This window comes from Egretta garzetta, unplaced genomic scaffold, assembly GCF_000687185.1.
Source record: "Egretta garzetta isolate BGI_Z169 unplaced genomic scaffold, ASM68718v1 scaffold127, whole genome shotgun sequence".
Lineage (NCBI taxonomy): Eukaryota > Metazoa > Chordata > Aves > Pelecaniformes > Ardeidae > Egretta > Egretta garzetta.
In genome coordinates, this window is record NW_009260132.1 from 369,191 (window position 1) to 390,731 (window position 21,541).

The window sequence follows — 21,541 nt, forward strand, 5'->3', positions numbered from 1 at the left end:
AGGTAGTGGAGGCCCCATCCCTGGAAATATTCAAGGCCAGGTTGGATGGGGCTCTGAGCAACCTGATCTAGTTAGCGGTGTCCCTGCTCACTGCAGGGGGGTTGGACTAGATGACCTCTAGGGGTCCCTTCCAACCCAAAACATTCTATGATTCTAAAGGCTGTAAATACTTCTTCAGCTGTACAGCCATTGTGCTTTGCTAGACAGAGTCTCCAGATATGCCAAATCCATGTATTGGTTTCATTCAGCTACCTTGCACCTCTTGCTCTCTCAGCCCAGCATGTGAAGGTGCTGCTTGGTGCCCAGATCAGGGCCTGGTAGGATGATCACAACACTTCTGCTGGAGTTATTACTTATCTCCACCATCCTAGGCAAGCCTCCCTTAACTTGCCTTGACAGTTCATCATATCCTTCCAGCAAAACTCCTCTCTATCAACTTACAGGCCATGTGTCCCCATCACACAGCCTGGTGTAGGAGTTTCCATGAGCTGCAACTAAGCAGATTGAGAGGTGAGTGGTTTTGCATTTCATGTTATTGAGTTTGATTTTATTGCTTAAAAATTCTAAGCAATACAGCATGGTATTGCTATGACAATTGAAATATTTTGATGGTGGGTTTTGGCCTCTACTTTGTCTAAAATGCATTAATGTTATTTCAACTAAAATTACATTATAGAAAAATAAAGCATAGTAAGCAAGCACAATTCATGTAAACCACCATGCTTCTTGCAGCTAAAATATGGAACATTGGCAGCAGCTAATGTGCATCACAGAAGTCTCCTCTTTGGACACTAGCAATCCAGCAAAATGACCTACAAAAAATCATTCCTAAATGACTATTGATTGTTTTAGAAGCACTACATTTATAAGTTGTGTTTTCCAGCAGGAAGACACATTTATATACTTTCTATCTGAATCCACTGTCATTTGTCACCTCTCATTAAACAAGCAGATTTGGCTCTTATCTGTGCTTACATGACAATTCTCTCTAAGAAAAGGCGGGTTGGACTGGAAAGATTGGAGAGTTGTTTCAGAACCAATATCACAGCATGTGACGGAGACAGGCCACTGAGCATGTTCCCAGTGTTGCAACAGATATCCCCATACATTCTATGTATTTTGTGACATGCTAAGTAGTTAAACAGAATTGCCTTTCTGGAAGAGCGACAAATAGCCAGTCTTTGCTGCTTCTGCCTCTGTACACAGTCCTTCCCAGTTAAAGGAATAAAACAGAACAGTACTAAAACTCCCTCCTCCCTACAGCTGACTTCAGAAATACCTACATTCAAAATGCCATAAATTCCATTATCCCATTATTTTACACCAGCACCTGAGCTTCACTGCAGGTGAGAGACAGCCAGTCTCTAGGCATTCATGTGTCTCCTTCTAATTCATGTTGGAACCAAAAAGACCCTCTAATCAAAAAACAATCAAAGAAATAGTTTTAACTATATTAAAGAGGCTTCGTTTTGTCTGACCAATTCTAGCTGCTACCTGTTAAGCCTTTACTTCCTATAGACTGACTTTTTAAAGCTGTACCCAGTACCAACTAGCTCCTGTTGCTTTTTTGCAGTTTGCTACTGTGTTTTCTTCCTGCCTCTGAGGGAAGATCTGGTGAAAAATCTTTTCAGGACGGAGAGTGAGATATACTTAAGAAATATGGTAATGATTTAAAAAATGCAAAAATTTTATTTCATAGCCATGTGTTTAATTATTTATTTAGTAGCTAGTTCAATAATTTCAATAATTCTACTAGGCCTGAACAACAGCTCCACTTCAAAAGAAAACCCACAAAGCATTCACAAAATTGGGTAAGTGCAATTTTTGTGTGTGTGTGTGCACGTGCTTGTCAGGGACTGATATCTTGTGTTATCCAGTGTTTGTTTAGCAGAACCTTATCAATGATTTAATGAGCTGTCTGTTGGGCAAGAATTTTCTAAGAAGAGATGCCACAGTCAGAGACACAGTTTAAAAAGAAAAACAGTTGAATGGTAACACAAAAAGGTTGAATTGTATCTTCAAAAACACATTTATGCACGCTTATTCACTTCCACTTACCCATGAAAACAATGCACAGTCAACTCATGTAAACACTAAGCCAGAAGCATACAGAATTACTCAAAGTGTCATTGTGCAAGAGCTTAAATAGGCACTTACTTTACGTAACTGCATGCTCCTCCCAGCCTCTTTGCATATTAGTGTAGGCTTTGGGGAACAAGATGTCTTAGTGTATACTGAAAATGCACAACTAATATCAAATTTGCCACTCCAGCTTTTTCAGGTTGATTTTTAAATAACAAAACTGCTTAGTTTTTAATACTTATGCTTTAGAAACACTATACTCAGGCACACCAGCTGCAGTCCTCCTCACAACTTTACATGTGAACTTTCTGCCCATCACATGATGCTCTCTCTAAAGCACCAGGTAATTCTTGCCAGAACAGCTTAGAGTGGTTCAGAAAGCAGCTGGGTGCGCAGCACAGAGCAAATCAATATAATTACTTTAGCAAAAGCTACTACCTATCCCTGTTACTTGTAGGAGGATAGATAGAAAGATAAAACACATCCATAATGCCTTAAATATAGCAGCTCCTCCATCTAAATTTATGGGAATTCATTTTCATTTCCTGGATCCTACTGTGAATGCTTCCAATGGACTGCACAATAGCTAGAGTTTAAATACTTTTTAAACCGAGTTGTTGCCCAGTGTGGGGACGCTTGGTTTGTTTGCTGGCAGTGAGCACCTGCATTAGCTTCCCTGCATGTATCCCCGCAACTTCCACAGTCTGGGGTCTGAGAGCAGGTGGAAACCAATTTGCAGACCTTTAACAGTACTTGTTAACAAACTAGTGTTTGTTTTCTGCACATTCATGCTTGAGAAGAGGGCTGCCAGGACAACATCCCCAGGCACAGGGGAAGAAGCCTCCTAGAGCACTGAGGAAGGGACTGAGTAAGGAAGATACACAAGCAAGCTAGGGCAGATTCAAGTATAGCTGGATTTATACTAAGGGTCCTGTAACTTTGCAGTCACTCTTCCTTCCCCTCCTCATGCACTACAGCATTTCAGGATCTGATTTTTAGTGACTATAAATACCAGGAAGCAACTTTAACAAGATAGTGACACACACATAGCAACCAGAGTTGGTATGAGCCCATATGCTGATACTGAAAGAGATGATAATGAAACAGGCCTGAGCTGACCCCACAGACCTGGTAAAAACTTGGAAAGTAAATCCTGTCCTATCAGAAGCCAAATTCTGTTCGAAATACAAGCCTTTTGGAGAGACCACCTGCACTCTCTGGCGGTACTATGGATCTTGCACAACTACATTAATGCTGCCTTATGGTCATATTTGCCCCTCCAATCTTTTCCACTCCTTAATGTTACGACAATGAGCATCCTGCATCTCCCTGACTCCCCACTCAGTCTCAGAGGATGCTGGTTTTCCAATGGACAGTGAGGAGCAGAGCAGAAGTGGATGCAGAGAATCACGCTGATGTGGAAACAGCCATAAGTTCTCCTCCAGAATAATTCAGCAGAAAGGAGCCAAATTTCTGAATATAGATAGTCCTTATGAATAAAGCAGGAAAGCCTTTTCAGTGAGAGCAAAAAACGCTGTTTACTCTGGACATAACAGTCTGGCAGTTTAAACATCTGCAGCTGTTTAAATGCACACTCACTTCTCCTTATAAGTTCCCTAGAAATACTGCACACTACATTGATATATTATATACACAAAGGCATTTACATGTGTAGGAGAGCAAATTCCTTTGAGAAGTCACTCTGCACTGCAGCATAAATACCGTACCACTGAGATGGAAGTTGGCGTATCTTACCAGTAGGTCAGTCAGCGATCCCATCTGTCTTTTTTGACAATTTGTTCACAGCTTCCCAATTCCCTCGTGGTTTCTTGTCTGGTGAAAACCCTTGGAACGCACCATGATTGCAGGTTACCTTTTCTTCGGTGTTGTGCAAAGGCAAACCATAGAGCAGAGGTTTTTTCCATGAGGCCAAACACACATTCTTCCACAGCTTCTTCCTATCTGAGCTGATAAATTCCTGATTCAAAATTCAGAGCAGCTCCAGCCGAGTCCCTCAGCAGTGGTTCCTTTTTAAGAGGGGTTAAACAGCCTCACATCCCATTGATTTCAATGGGAAATGAAGATGCCTGGCCCGCCCATGTTATATGGTCCATGTATAGTTTGTATACTGGAGCCTTTTTCGGGCACTACATACTGATAACACAACCCAGCCTCCTCATTTTTGTTGCTTAAATCAAAGAAGTCAGAAGTGAGGAAAACAGTTTTACTCCATCCCACTTTTCTGTGCCTCTCCCTGTCAGCTCCTCATATCCCTTGTTAGCAAAAAGAGCTGTGTAATGCCAAGACAAGAGGTGGCAAGATCCAGATGATGTGAAAATAACACATACCACAAAAGAAATCCTCAGAAAAGTTTCATTCATGACATCCAATAGAGATGCCAAAAAAAGCTTGCTAAAGCACCAGTCTTATTTTCATTCCTGAAAAGCTAGGAGCCTGTACAAGCAAAGTGACTGCACATTTTAAACAGATTCAATATCCTTCTCAGGACTCCACTTAGGCAACTGAAATTGTGAAGAGCTAAATTCTGCCCTCGCTCACTTTTGGGAGATCCACATTGAATTTGGTAACAGAGCAGATATGAAAATAAATACAGCTTTTGGCCCATCCATTTCAGTGGAGATTTCGAGCACAGCATGCCCAGATGGACAGACAGTTTACTTCTTTTCATTCCAGTTCTTGGTCCTCTACAGCAGTGTTCTCCAACAAGGGGTGTGCAAGACAATCCACTGGGGTGCAGGAAGAATTTTTTTTTGGTACCCCAATAAAATTGAAAGATATTTTTAAAATCTTTTTTTATTTAATATTTATCTCATCCTTTTTTAATATCTATTTTTGTGTACACTTGATGATGTACATATTGCTACAGTAATACGCATACAAAATTTATAAATAAATATACATACATTGGGAGTGCATGCTCAAAAGCTTGTTACTGATATGGGCTTACAGTCAAAAAAGTTTGGTGACTACTGCTCTACAGGTATTATTATGGTTTACTTGAGAACACTGTCAAACCAAATTATTTTGACAGGATTAATAAAATTGCTCTTCAAATGCTGTCTCCAGTAATTAGTACTTTCATCATTAACATAAGCCCTATGAAAACAACAGCCCAAAGAACTGCTTTCATGGACATGTCCCCTTCCTTCCTTTATGAATCTTCAAAACACAGAATAACTGCCCCTCAATTCACTGAAAAAGTTATCATGAATAGCACATATAATGCCGTAATGTAAGTCTGCAGAATGAAAAGAGGAAGGAAGAGACCGGAGATATGTCCTCAGGCATCGCACATTATCACAACTCTGGTTTCCAGAACACCATGGTCCACAACAGCTGCCCACACAAAAATGAACAGGGTACAAATAGGGCACCAAACGCCCATGTGCCAAATGAAAGATCTCATGTTATATAATTTAAATATCATTTCTAGGTAACCCTACTGCTGCTGCACTATTTTAGTCTGCACTTAGGTATGCCTACACAAGCTGTTAAAATGACTCCCTTTATATTGATATTATACTGAACTCAGCCTCCTAAATCCTTACACAAACAAAACTTCCAAGGGATAAACCACCCGTGAGTGAAATCCTAACAAGCCCAAGTGGGCCAAGATTTCACCCCTGGAGCTCTTGAGTATCCCACTCTCAAAGGGGGGAGGGGATGTGAATGCATTTTAAGGTTATATTAAAACAATGCCATTTAAAATAGCTCACGGTTCAAAATATTTGCTAAATAATAGTGTGTGTTGTTTTAAGCAAACTTGCTTTTTTTCTTTAAAAAACATTTTTAATGCTTCAACAGTGTATTACTAAATAAACTGGCAAAACATCACCGAACTAACATAAACGTGCAATTTTAATGCCTTCTAATCACACAAATCAGCACAAGATTTTTGTACTTGTCCATGACCTTCTTCAAATTATCCCTCCATTTTGGCTGAATCAGAATGAGCGTGGGCTATTTGATAAAAAACACTAAGTGTGTGAAATGAGGGGCCCTCATCGCTTCTGCCAGACTCCTCTTGACAGAATGATGATAGAAGCACCACATCCCTGGGAGAGTAAATGCAAACTGACAAGAGATGAGCCTTTAGATGTTGAATATAATCTTGAATTGTGCTTGAAGTGTCTTATTATCTTGTCTTTTGATGTCTGAAGGGGTGGCTCATTGTTAGAAAAAGGAAAGCCCTTGCACATCTTTGCCATCTTTAAAAATTGTTTGGCCTTTAACAACTGCTTTTCCAACTAATGTCCATTTCTCCTGACAATAAATATGGCAGGTCGTCAGCAAGTGACAAACAATTTACTTTACATGCCAAGCTTTTATGGTTTTTGAGAGCTCATGTGGAAGCATATTTTAAAAAGCAGTAGGAAATTAGTACCATTACAAATGTTAAGATGGCTGCGTGCGTGTAGTTCACCATGTGGTTATTCATTACTGCTACGTTTCTGTTTTAAAGTCCTGTCTTTCCCGTATTCAGACTGCTGTTAAAGTTCTTTATTTATCATTGACTAAAAATAGTCAATGAAAAATAAAGAGCAAGAAGCAATTTTCTTCTGCTCTAAAAAAAGCACTATTATAGATACAGTACATGGGTAATGCATAAAATCATATTTATTAATCATAAAAAATCAATATCAGTAGTGGTATGGCACAGTTTACCTGTATTGCAGACCCTCACAATCACATCACTATTTTTTCCACCTTCAACCAGCTCGACTTTTTTTTTTTTTTTCTCCAAACTTAAAAGTTTAATGACGAATCAGATCAATATGATTCCTTAGCAACTAAATCACAGGCGCACTAGTTTTTCCTGTCACAGCACCAGTTTTGCGAAAGCAGTCAAGTTCTTTTTTCAGGTCTCCGTCACTCTGAGAATCCATAAGAATTCTCAAATGGATCATAAACTGTTACAGGGTTCAGGTTATTGTATCATTATAAAAACGTATTGATACAGCACAGATGACAAGACATGCAGCTCTTGTGCTAGTCTATTACAACCATCTGAATACCATAAGAAATATCAGATATAAACAAAATAAAACAGTCAGCAGTAAGCTGTCTTTTAGGGAACCCATTTTTTTTTAAACTATTTTAACCTGGTTTGAAATAAAGCAGTTATATGAACCCACAGAAAAGAGAATACAAAACTAGAAGAATGGTTTATTAAAAATAAATAACCAAAAATCTGACCAGAGCCTAGAGATTTGATTTTTTTTAATTTTTTTTTTTAAATCATTGCAAGAGAGGGCCTGATTCTGCTCCTTCTGATAAGCATGAATGTTTTGCTCTTGAGTTTTCAGACAAAGTATAAAACAAAACCCTCCCTCCACCCCTCCATCTCCCTTCCAGTACAGCCCCAGACAGCCCCACTGCTGCTGCTAGAAGGATGCACTGTGTGTTGTAACACGCCAAAAGCACACCAGCCTTTACATCAGATGGGGGTCTGCCGCCACATGCAAGCTTGAAATATGTAAAGTGCTACTCAAAATACACCAGCCATCATTTTACACAAATGAGATAACGGTGATGTGAGAAAGGCTCAGCCCCCAAACTCAATCCCTTTGAGGTCCAGGGTCACAAGCCGGAGTCCCGCAAATCCAAAGTTGCTCATTGACTAGGACATCTCATCTGAGTAAACCTTTGCATCATCTGGTCCCTCTTTTATTCATTGCCTCATAAAAGCAAAGAGATGTGGGGGCTGGGGGAGAGAGAGCAGGACCAGCTGATTGAAAGATTTTTTTTTTTTTGTCAGCAACTGTTATGAGAAGGTTCACTGTGCTGTATCCACGCAGTTAAAATAAGGAGACTCAGAAAGCAATGCATCAAATCCCAGCAACAGAGCCACACAAGAGTTTCCTTCACACTCTTCATACCAGGGGAAAAAAACACAAGAACTCAAATGACTTATGCAGATGAGGCTTTTCTTGATGGACATTATTGTTAAATTTACTGTGCTTATGAGAGTAAAGTGTATTCAATTAGTAGAAAAAATATTTTTAAAATATTTTCATTTTCTGTTTTCTTCCAGCTGTAAATTCCATTTTTCCTTCAGAGAGATTTGTGACTTGCAGTCCCAAATATTTATGATTTCAGACAGGGAAGCATAAGAAAGGAGGAGAAATATCAAGCCTGTACATTTACAATCACCTTTGAGCTCATATATATCTGTCCAATTTCTGCCCCCCATCTTAATCACTGCTGATTTTTCTAGTCATGTTTTTGTTTAAATAATAACTATTTATGGTCCTTAATTACTTTTGAATGCCTAATTACGATAATCTACCTGTCCCATAAACACCCCCTCAAAGCTTCTCCACCTTTACGGAAGCTTTACATAGGTTCCAACACCGACACACCCTGCCTCAGGTCGGATGCCGCTCCTGCCATAGCTACTGCCTGTTTCCCCACAGCAAAACAGCAGAGGTGGAGTCGCAGAGCCTTTGCAGTACGTATGCATACCCGCATGGTGTAACAGAAACCCACAGTAACCCCGAGACTGGTTCAATAATTCATCTTTTGTTAAATATGAAGGCAGCATAATTATAGAGTGGTTGCTCCTTCCTTTCAGCATGCTTGCTTAGCTGATTTTAGCTCCAGAACATGGGAAGCTGTAGAGCAGTGACCACATTAGAGAGGTGGAGGACACAGACTGGCATGCAAGTATTGGTAGGATGAATACCCTGTTGAAATCTATGGTCTTCTTCCTTATGTGATGGACGGTCACCTGAGACCTGTCAGAATCCAGCCTCATGTTTATTCAAATCACCGAGCAAACATGACATCTCTACACCATGCGAATAAATCCTAATTGTATGCAAAAGAAAATATAAAAACTGCCCCATATTGTATTTGTTCAAGAGATTAGACTGAATTCAAATGATCTTTCTTCCCTTCCAGTTAATACTATGCTATCTCAAGAAATAATTACACATACTTAATAGTACAATATATTAAAGTATGCCTTAAGGTATATTTACTGAAAAGCAATTCTGGCTTCTTGATTAAACACAGGTTTTAGACCATCCTCTTCAAGGAAAAAGCCCTCCCAAACGCTAAGCTTCAAACAAAGCACAGAAACCTAAAGCAGACCTCGACAGCACAGAAGCAAAATGCCCTCAAACAGACCTGAGCGACAACTGCCCGTGCACAGCTGTATGCACTTCCAGCTGTGCTCCCACACCAACAAGCAGAAGAGAGGGGAACGGCTCCAAACCTAGCTGTAAGGAAGGACAGGGGCAGAGAGGAAAAGTGGTACTGTTGCTTTTACTGACCACCTACTTTACAAGCCTTGGTGTTTGCAGCGAGAAAAACAGGCTAGGCTATGTGTCCAGTGCAATCTGGGAGAGGACTTCCCTTATCTTCTGCTGGAAGGCAACTGACTGCTAATAATTCTTTATTCAACAACTTAAAACCAAGGTTTTAAAAAGCAGGACTATGTCAGATAGGAGACTGAGCTAGAAAATTAAACTAACTTAATGGAATCTCCAATGGTCATCAAACCATACAACCACCATCTGAACTGAAAAGCACAAAGATGTTTTTAAAAGCTAGTATTAATGCACTTCTATAAACTCCATGCTAGTTTTCAAAAAAGTAATCTAATGGTAGATTGCTGTAGCAAATATTGTTCTTAACATAGGAAAATCTTTGTTTCTTATTCGTGTAAAATTCGATCTTCAGAGTAACATGCAATTAGTACTCTGACATTTTTTATTTCATTAAAATAATTTACATCATATTCCAGCCACACTGGCTGATATTTTTTACATATATATATTTTTTTTTTCAAATATATATATATTTAACTTCTGTAATCACTTCCCAATAGCGCGATTGCTCTGTTTTCTGAAACGTAACGTTTTCCTTAAGACAACTTCAAACTGTTCAGGAATTAAAATGATGGTTTACCTTTCTGAAAAGAAAGGACATCTGATTAGAAAAACAAAACTCCCACTCTCCCAACAACTGTTCTTGTATATTCTAAAATAAAAACAGAAATCCAAACTACTTTTAAGAATAGACAAGCAGTAGTTTAGTGTTAAACAAATTTTAGAGCGGCAGGGGCGGGGGTTGTGCATTGATTTGGTAGATGTAGGTATCCCTGGAATATCCAGAGAACAAACCCAATTTCGGTCTCTCTGAAAACAGCAGGTTTTGTTTAGCCAGATGGGATGAGGTACTATTCTTCTCTAGATGACCTCTGCTTTCAAAGTAAAAGGGCTTAGTCCTGCTTCCAAGAGCATCAAAGCAGTATCACAACATAAAGCAGGACACATCACAATACAAATTTTCCTTTGTTTCATACTGATACTGATTTTGATTTTTATACAGTGAAAAAAGATAAAAATGAGACTTTATGCTAATAAATATCAAACCATTTCCATGACAAAATAATATTCCTGTTGAAACCCACAAATTATGACACACTTAATTTTATTCTGCTTTTGCCCCTGTTCAGCATTAATTTTCTCATTTAGTTGTCATTTTAATGTAACTTCTACCACTAAGCTCATCACAAGTGATTCTGTAACTAGCAAAATAACGTTATTTTGGTAGCAGTAATGGTAGGACTAGTGGTAGTTGTATAAAAAGTCAGAAAATAAATCATTAATGGCAGAAACATTAATATACTGAATACGCAATTAAAGTATAAAAAGCCATAAAGCTGACCTTCCTGTCCTCTGACCATGTCTCCCCCCAAAAAGGGACCTCAGGTGATGGATGCAACAGAAGAAACAGCTTAGCAAGGAAAAAGAATTAAAACAAAGAAGAACCCACATATGTCAGAAAGAACAAAACCTAGGAAGACAACACAACAAGGAAAACCAAGTGCTACATAGGATATTAAAGGGAAAAATGATCCACAGGAGAATGGCAACTGTTACTATGAGTTTCCTACAGCTACCTCTGCCTTTGGATATTTTTAAAAAATTTATTAACCTGACAGCAGGAAACTTTATACAGATTGCCCCCTGACGGGGTGCCAGCTTGGTATAAGCACTTGCTATCTCTTTGTTTAGCATAAGGAAATCAAGAGAGGTGTTAAGTGGTGCCATGTGCACATTTGGGCTAATCTAACTTTGCCTCCATCTGCCTCACCTGCACATTTCCACGGAGAACTTGCTTAATCATGTGAAGTCCAATAGAGACACCCAGTTCTCCTTCCTTCTCTTTTTTACGTTTGCTCCCTTTTTAATGTGCAAGTGTCTGATCTATTATTAATCTCAAAACACAAACTGGCAAGGATCTCAATCAAAGAAAGTAACAGTTCTTTCACAAATTACCTGTTTACTGTCTAGTAGCCAGCAAGTCCCCTTTGAAACAGCCAGCCATTTATGTTGCTTTTAAACAAGTTTGTTTGTTGTTATTTTTATAACTTCAAAGACAGGGAGAAGAAAGATTAACTAATTAAAAATAAACTGTTTGTCATTCAGTCATACCAATTACATACTAGGACTTCATTCTTTTTTTCCTTCCCTCTCTAATGTTAGTTATTCTATATATAAATACAGAAAATCGGACTTCAAGCCTCATTTAAGAAACACATAACATACCCTTAGCTCAAAAAAATTTAGCAAAGTAGTAATTAGAAATTCATGAGAACAAACAGAATTGTCTTTAAAAAAACCCCACAATTAACTTTCTCCACACCTAAAATAGCTTTTGTTGTTTGTTTGGTTTTTTAAAATAGGCTGCCTTTGTCACAATTCAGGCACAGCAATAAGAGACTGATTTATTTCCATACAAGCACGGGCATTTATAAGTGGGGCTGCAATATTTGCCCTTCATCAGCCCAATATTGCTTTCATCGAAGGTTAATGGAGTAAGACTCCAGTCTCCTCAGAGTTGGAATATATGCGCTAGCGTCAGTACCACCACTGTCTGAGCTACCTACAATACCTAGGCACAGCAGGAACGCTGAGCTAAGGATGGATTTTCCATTTTACCATTGCATCGTCTTTCGTGTTTAAATAGTCATAACATCTCTTTAGGCTTTAATGGGCATTTACTCCTCATTCACAAGTGCATCCCGCACTGACTTTGGTAAGAACTCCAACAAGCAATCAGACAATAACATTATTCGGGGTAGTTATTCAAGTCTCTTAACTGTTTGCAAACACCTATTTTAAAATGCTCATGTCGAATATATCCTTCAGAAAGAACAATCAATCACATAGCCAGATCTTCAGCTTCTTTGAAAACTTATTCGTTAATTGAGCAAGACACCACTACATTTTAGAAAATGGATTTACAAGCCTGTATAATGACCCGGTTCTGTAAACATGCCACCCATTAATGTTCCTCATTGACACAGTCTTTGTAATGAAATAGTGCTCCTAATCCACAGATTATTTGTTTTAATAAAAGTATCACACATTCAAGCACGAGCAGGATTGGTCCTATGGCCCTTATGGATGGCATGGATAACCGATAGTATCTCAGAACAAAGCATCCACAATGTGGAAATTACTGAATAAAATTATGTGAAGAGACAGGAATCTTATATAAAGATTAAACATCTAAAATGTTTGCTGCATCTAAAAGAAGGTTCTGATTTTAATATTGAGACCATTTGGGCCATGAACTTCCCTATCAGAACAGAAACATCCACTAGAGCTCTAAAATGCAGCAAGAGCGACAAACACACATCACTGTCTTTCACTGAAATTACCAAACCTTGTCAAAGTGTTCCTGACGGGCAGAGATCTTATAGGCCTTTAAAATTTGAGGATATAACCAAAACACTGAGAATCATCCTTAAATACACTGATGAAAGGAAAGCTCTTAGTCTGAAGGCCTTTTTTCCCCCACAGGCTAGATAGCGCTGTTAATGACAATAATGTGAGCTTCCTCACAGCAACCTGGCAATGACCTCTGCTCTGACCTGCAGAGACCACTGTCTCAAGAGGTAAAAGACAATTTAGTCCTTTATCCTTTGTAACTGAAATGACTCCAGTGCCATAAATTCTAATCAAGGCAACTCCGATTAAAAAAAAAAAAAAAAAAGGATAATGTATGTTTCCTTAAAGAATACAAGGGATCTACTAGCAGAACACAATCAGCTAGAAACAACTTCCACCCTGTTCTGCTACAGCATATATGTGTATGCTTATACAGAAAGATGCATGCAGTTCTGAAACACGGGTAACAATATGGGAAAGGAAAACACAATCCCAAAGCCAATGCAGGGGCTTGAAAATAAACCCTTGTTTATGAAAATGTTTCCAGATTCATTTAACTCGCATATCTCTGCTCTGTATTTCAAGCATACACAGCATTATGAAAAAAGCAAAAAATTGGTAGCGAACCAAATGAAACCACAGTCTTCAGATCCAGCACAGGAAACCAAAGATTTAATTTCACTGGAACAAAACCTTGCCAGCAAAAAAAAAAAAAAAAAAAGGTTAGCAGTCAATTTTTTGCTGTCCTGCAATTATTAAATAGGAAACACTTGTGCTCCACAATTATAGGCTTGGTCTTGCACTCACTACATACTTACAGCTTTATTTATTTCAGTAAGTTTGATGCATAGAACTACAGGTTTGATCTCAAAGAGCAACTTTTTATAACACAGTAAAATTACCTTAACATGCAAATGCACTGCCAGCTTTCTTTTTACCATCATCTAATTATGTCATAAATTACCTTCAGTTAAGGGTGAATTAAGGACTGGATCTAACTCCAGGAAAAACAGCTTCAGTCCACAGGGGCTTCTGGTGCTTGGACTAGCCACTTCTTTCCTGGGATTTTTACTGTACAGAGAATTTTATGTACGACATATCCCCGGGTGTCGATACCAACTTTTGAATCTCAACAGTTATAATATTATACAGCTCAACACAAATGGGATTTTTTTTTTCTTACTAAGATTTTTTTTTCAGACCAATACTTCATGACTTATTCTAAACTTGTTTAAAGATACCGTATAGAATTGCAACTAGGATTAATTAACTCAGGTTCAAATCCCAATGTGTTTATTCAAGTGAAGCTACTACTTAGCATTAACAAAAGCTTCCTCCAGTAAGAGCTGTGGCATTTAGTCTGGGTTACTATTTTGAAGCATATTGCAGAGTAAGACAAGTTGATCTGAAAATGACACCACCAGGAATGTCAACAGCCAGACTCAGGTTCTCTGTTTCTTAATTACATGATATGATGAAAATAGGAGATACTGCTTCACAAATATTTTAAAGAGTAAATAATACACCACAAGATCTCTTGCAAAGCGACTTTGCCTCATACTGCTCAGCAAAACTGGGATTTCTGTAAATGATGTGCTAACTCCACACTTCAAAATGCTAATGTATTTCAGGATAGGGTCCTCCACCAAAATTTTGCACTTCAGAAAGTATTTTTCACTGTGTCTTTTCTTGTTTCATGTTATCTCAGTAGCAAAGGTCTTTTGCGTGCAGGTATGGAGATTCCAAAAAGTCCACTGATATAAGTGCACAAGCAGAGGATTAGCGATGCAAACCCCCAGACTACAGGCCAGCCTTTTCTTTAAAAAAAAAAAAAAAAAAAAGAAAGAAAGAAACCCAACCCCCTCAAAAAACCCAACCCAAACCCCCCCAACCACTATCAAGAGAAAGCAAGCAAGCACAACCCCTCTGATCACAGCTGCTCCTGTCATCACTCACAGGAAACAACTGCACCGCAGTGACAAAGTGCATCTTCCCAGACAGCTGTGCACCAGTTTCAGGTGGGAGCTATTTCAGATCGTCCGAAACTTATCCCAGCTCCTCTCAGTATTTCTGAGGCCCAAGGACCTGCAGCATTCACCTGCTTTGTCACTGATAGCAAGACACTCAGAAGAGAAACAAAAGTTTACTGCATATCTTCCTAAGTCAAAACCAATAACGATTAATTGTACTCCTGCCCTCTCCTCACCTGCAGCAGGGACTGTTGTTGAAGAGGTGCCATTTTTACAATTAATTGTGCTATCTGCCTCCAAAACAAAAAATAAATCCCCAGTGCTTCTATGGTATGCAGTGAAATACTGAAACAAGGAAGTTTGAGAAAAAGGAGGTGGGTTTTCGGAAAAGGTACAGGTGAGCAATACAGGTCCTTGCAGAAATAAACGAATCCATCAAAAGAAGCTAAGCAGAATGTGTCCGGTGAGACAGAAGAAAGCTCTTTGCATCTAATCATTCAACTCTGTTCATCTATATGAAAATAAGACTCACGAAATATTGCCAGCATCAACAAGACACTCAAATGCTGGTCATTCATTCCAACTAAATCAGTACAGGATTTCCACAAATTTTTCAAAAACTGTGAAAGCAGCAGTGTAGAAAAACTTTCTTCTCTATGGACCTGTGTCCTCCCCATGACTTTCCAAAATGCTCCTCCCTCTCCTGCTTAACAGGTTTTGGGCCAATTTTCACAGAGCATATATTAAATGTTATACTGTAAAAAGAAAATTATTATCTCTGATCACATAAAAGAAAGTTGGAAAAGAAAACTGTCAATCTCTATGCCATCACATATCAGTAAGTCCACAAATAATTTAATTTCAGAGACTGCAAAGAAAGGCCCAAAGTACGCATTCCTAACATGCTATTCTTAACATTAAACAAAGAGAAACAGCTATAGAATAATGCTCCATATTTATGTATCAAAGCTTTAAACAAAACTACGCTTAATTATTTTAAATGTTTACTGCAAATCTATCTTAAGGGATGCATCTGTGATATAAAGGCTAAACATCTTTGTTTTAAATTTGCTCAGATTCGTCCTCAAATGTGTCAAAATAGCCCCACTGTCCTTTCTTTTATGTTCTCAAAGTTACCAAAATTAACTGACAAGGGCTGCTGCTAAAAGATCTGTAGTATCTGTCATAATTGTAACACAACCTCAATAAATGGTACATAAGTTCACACTGAGGCAGTTGAACTATTTCACCTACTTTTGTTTGCTTGGGAACATCTTTTTAGCAGTGTAAGAATCAGGCTAGCAAATATCTTAACACTCACCAATAGAAACAGCACAATATATTAATTTGTAGCAATTTCATTAGTGCTTTCAGGGACGTAAATTACGTTTGCAGTTCAGAAGGAGACAAGATATTGTTGCACATCATTTCTATATCCCACACGGCAACTCTAATGAAAGTGTCTGTGTATATTTCACTATCACTGTAGAGCATCCAAATGACAATAGCTCAAAAAATATCCTGCTTTTTATTGCAAGACTTGCCTGACCTAAAAGCAAACAAACAGACATTTCACTACCCTCAAATTAAAAGTCCGTTTTTTGTTTTGTATATGTCTTGCTCTATTTAATAGATGCACCCTAAACATTTGGGAGAATAAAATGCATAAACACAGCTGAAGATATTTATACTACTCTAGACAACTAATAGCCCTCTGAATTTTAGACATTACAATTCTTTCCTGGATGAAATGGACTAAAACAATTATTATATGCTTTCTGAACATTCTAACTGCTAATGGAAATTATGCTTTCCATGGAAACAAAGATTACTAAGAGGGTTCTTAAAAATGGATGTGATGTTCAGTGATGGTCATTACTGTAATCCAGAAATTAAATTTTATGATTTTTTAATTATTATTATTTTCCCATATCTGTAGTGAAGTTGTTTAGTAAAACATTTTGTGCTGTATGTTTTAATAAGGAGTAAAGAACATTTTGAAAGAAAACTGCATGTATTCTTTTGTTTAAATAAATCTTGCAGCTCTTACTGTAGCTGGAATACTGAAATCTGAACACAGCTACAGATTTCCTTACAGATTATGAAATCAAAACTTGAATCTCAGAAAATGGGTTCTCGCCCTCTCTTCCTTAAAGCTGCATTCCCTTTAAACAAGATCTTTTTCCCTTCAACTTCCACCTATAGGATCACGTAAAATAAGGAAATTCTCCGTTTCTATTAAGGTTTGTCTCAAGTCACAAATTGAAATAATTAAAAGGAACTCCTTCAGGAGAGCAGTCCCTCTAAACCCAAAATGTCACTATGTACCATATAGTGCTGCTCCAACTCAGACATCTATCAACATCTATCACTCAAGCACGCGCCTCAACAACTCTGCTCCCTTTTCTGATTAGAGATCAGAGTTGCTTGAGTTGGCTTACAGGGTGTCATCCGTTTGAATGACAGATGTCTGTGTTGGAGTGCCACTCTTGCTGCTTTTGTTTTGATTGTGAAAGGTTACACTTATCTGGCACAATTTAGACTATTTAAAAATAAATAAAAATTCAAAAGGTAATTTCTCCTTGCACAGGCTTTAGAAGAAATATTTAATTTCTAATTTAAATTCCAAAAACATTAGCTCCATGTGCACTACCCTCAGTAGCCTTTGTTTACTCAGAACAGAGCATTTTCTATGGGAATGTTTCAGCTCTCTTCAGCCAGCTTTACCTTTACCATATTAAAGGGTAACTTTTCCATTTAATCCAGCCTTAGACAAAGCTGGTAGCATATGAGACACATCAGCACCTAACGCAATAATTGTTAACGAACTACTCCAAGAAAATGATCCCCCCCTCTATTTTTTTTTTATATTAGAGACCATGGATCAAAAGTAAACATAAAATGTCTGCAACTTGCATAAATAAGTTCATTGTTGACAAAAGTTTTCAGGACTGACGCTGTCATTCTGGTAACCAGTTGCAATGGCAGCAGAGGGCTGTACGCCTGCATGCTCCAAGCTACTCCTTCGTACTTACAAGAAAATTGAGCGAACAAAAAAAAAAAAAAAAAAAAAAAAAAAAAAAAAGAGAAGGGGGGAGATTGCTCTTCCGGACAACATGGTAGCAGTGAAATGAAATACCTAGACAGACTTACCGAAGAGCTTGCTGGGAGTGTCCTCGCTGTCATTTGATTCCACAGGCGCAAGCAGGGGCTCATTCAGCTCGTTGTCTGAAGTAGCTGCCTTGTCCTCACCTCTCAACTCTGCATTCATTTCACTCCGCAGTGACAGCAAGGGCTTACTGACTTGTCCAGCTATCATTGGATCCTAGGATGGGGGGGGGAAAAAAAAAAAAAAAAAAAGAGTGAGGGGGAAAAAAAAAGTGGCAGCTTTGGTGTGCGTATACTCTCTTCCACTCCCTCTCTCTCTCGCACATACACACACACACACTCTCTCTCTCTCTCTTATCTCTGGCTGCTCCTGCTGTTATTGCTGGCTGCAGTCAAGTGAAGAGCTATTACAGATCCAATGAGTTTTCCATTACTCCCCACCCTATTAAAGCTCAACTAGCATGTGAGAGATTCAGGATGCTTTGGAGAAAAACTTCTATGAAAGCAACATAACCAACACAGCTTTAATTGTGGGATGTGCTTTTTTTTGTGTGTATGTTTTTACACCTCACCCTGTCCTTAACGTAGCAAGAAAAGAAATTCCTGTATGCTCCAACGCCACAGAAGAGGAGCACCCTGTGAGCGCTCCATAGTGATTTAAAGAGGCATCCTCAGCTGTACAACATTAACAAAATCAAATACACAGTTTCTAGCATTCCAGCATTTCTATGAAAATACACAGCAACAAATAGCCATTTCATTACATACATTCAACAGAGATACAGATTTCTTCTAACTATTCCTGTCTTTGGGATGCTATGCTCCAAAAGTCCAATAAACACACACAAACACACATTTTTCTTTTGAAAATAAAAAACACAGAAACCATTTTTTAGAAGATAAAATTAGGGAAGATACTTACACAAAGAGTTTGCAATTATTCTTGTGCTTGCAACATTATATCCCCCATAAAACATTACACATATGTATACATTTAAATTTTTTCTTGATGGTTTGGATCTGTTTTATCTTCTGCTCATTGAGGACATTTGGGGGTCAGGCATTATTTCCAAGCACACACTATTATTCCGTTTGCAAACTAATAGGCATAATATCATGACAGCACGGAAATCAGAGTAAAAAAAAAAAAACTAAAAAAAAAGGAGAGGAACAAGTGACCTTGTTGCGCTCTCTGGCAGCTATTTATTGCAAAGTTCATGCCTAAATGGTTCTTATGCAGAGAACAGGTGACCAGCGAGCAAGTAGGTTGGTTAGCATGTTCCCTCTGTCCCGTCCTCACATTGGTTGATGTTTGCCTATGGGTTTTTTAATGTATTCATGTCTGAAAAGTGAATTTGATATGACACATGATAATCTATGAAAATGTTAATCAATACAAATAGTTTAAGCTGTCATCAAATGCACTTCTTTAGTCAATACTCATATCGCTGAAAACAATGTCACTGTCACCAGGGCTTAATTTGCACAGCACTTAAATATTGGACTCTGTGCATCAATGCACTCCTCTTCAAATACTGTAGGTAAACACATTTTCTCCCTATTTAAGGCTGAAGCACTCAGCACGCATTTAGCTGAGCCGAATCCTCCCTTTTGAATACCTTGATAGGTCCACTGGAGGGCAAAATTAATACTTAATTGAATCTCACAGTCATCAAAATAATCAATACTTTTTTATTATTTATTCTTTACAGTCTGTTGACTGTTTCAAACCTCTGAGGGAATGGTGGAAAGGATTCATGGCTTTGAAACACTGTCATTTAACAAGGTAATTTTCAGTGGGGCATTAGGGGTTGTGAAACATATAATAAAACAAAAATGGTGGCTTATAATAGGAAGAAAGAAAAGAATTATATTTCTGCCATCTAACAAAACAGGATAAATAAAAAAGCAAGTGCGAGAGGGAGAGGGAGAAAGGAGAGGGGAGAGGGAGAGAAAGACTGGCTTTTGAAGGGTTTTATCATATCAAGAGCAGAGCTGAGCTTTCATAATGCTGACATTTCTCATCCTGACAATCCTAAACAAGTGGAAAGGATGAGATCGCAGATATCATCTTTCATCACATTCCCCAGCTTAAGAACCAACATGACAGCTTCTCTCCCCTTTACACTGTTAATTACTAAATAAAATACTGCTCTCTGTCAGCATTAGATTATTGCAGATAGCAACCACAAACATTACTCCATTGTTTTGTTTTGCCCCCCTCCCTTTTTTTTTAAACCAGTGATACCTACCTTGAACTCTTCAGAAAATAAATTAGGCTTGTGTCTACATATTGTAAATATATGAAACATAATCAATTTAATCAATGTGGTCAATCCATGTTATTGTCAGGCTAAATTGCCGGTGATTTATTAACATTTCATTTACTGTATTTATTAGCCAGCAACAATCTGAGCCTTGCTTAGATGTTTCTGGGGAGGAAACAAAAGTTAACAGATTTCTTTTGCAGATGCTGTAAAAAAACCTCTGACTTGTTTTGCCTCATATTCATATTGCATTATGGACAGTCATTTACCGAGGCAAAAATTTTGTTTGTTTGCTTTCATATACTAAATAATGTATTTTAGCAGATTTTGCAGCTAAAGGTCACTGTGAACACAAACAGCATTGTTTCCAAGTCTGGGCTGCTGCCCGCAGTTTCAGCTTTCAAAACTAACATCAAGAGTGGTTCCGTAACAAATGTGAATCAGGACAAAATTTGACCCTTTTCATCAAAGTATTTTGGGGAGGGAGCTAATCCTGTCCACAGAGCTACACTGCTAATCTGAAGACTAACAGCAATTTAATGGAGGTTGCTGAATCAGTAGGATTCTAGATTAAAGTCTCAGCTGCCAAATTTTGAAGTTGAATATATGAAAAATGGGAGGAAGAATAATGTAGGAAATGTGACAGCACTGGGAGAAACCTCAGCCCTTAGATGTTAGTGAATTCCCAGCAACTTCAACAGGGCCAAGATTTTACCTGTTATGTACATCAATAATTCGGCCTCATCTGGAGTACTTTGTTCATTTCTGGTTAGCCCATCTAAGAAAGATACGTCAGAAAGAGATGTGCAGTAAGAATGATAAAGAGATTGAAAGGATTGGGAATGTTTACAGAAAACAGTGAATAAGAACGAGCATGATCAAAGCACACAAAATCATAAATGGCAGGGAGAAAACGTAGATCAGGAACTACTCACCCTACCTCATCTGAGGAGAAAAGGGGCCTCCACTGAGAGGGAAGAGTCGTAAATCTAATAATAATAAAAGATACTTTTCCAAACAGTAAGTGGTGAAAACCTGTGGAACTCATTGCTGGGAGATACCACTGAGACCTGCACCGCAGTAAGCATCAACACTGTTGCTCACATGGCTGAGCAAACTCCTAGCAGTGAATTTAAAACAGCTTTGCCAGCACAGAGCCAAGGACTATAAAAACTGAAGTGATATAAACTGTTGCCCCTTCCCTCAGATGGTACCAGAACCTGTAGTTAACCCCCAGGGTAGCTCTCTCTGTCAGGTGGTGAATGAGTGACAACTTTCTCTATAAGCAGCCAGATTAGATACTGTCTAAAATTCTAGTCTACATGAAGACTAAATAAATCACTTAGATGATGGGTTGAGGGGAGGTTTGTTTCCTTCAAAAACACATTTATAAAAAATAGACATT

General features: G+C 38.3%; 1 protein-coding gene across 1 annotated transcript in view; it reads right to left on the reverse strand.

Annotated features, from left to right (window-relative positions):
- Positions 1–21,541, reverse strand: part of POU6F2 (POU class 6 homeobox 2) — a 316,318-nt gene that overhangs the window by 237,499 nt on the left and 57,278 nt on the right. The window contains exon 2 of the mRNA XM_009641557.2: positions 17,915–18,086. Within this exon, the coding sequence (XP_009639852.2) occupies positions 17,915–18,086 (172 nt within the window). The remainder of the gene's footprint in view (positions 1–17,914; positions 18,087–21,541) is intronic.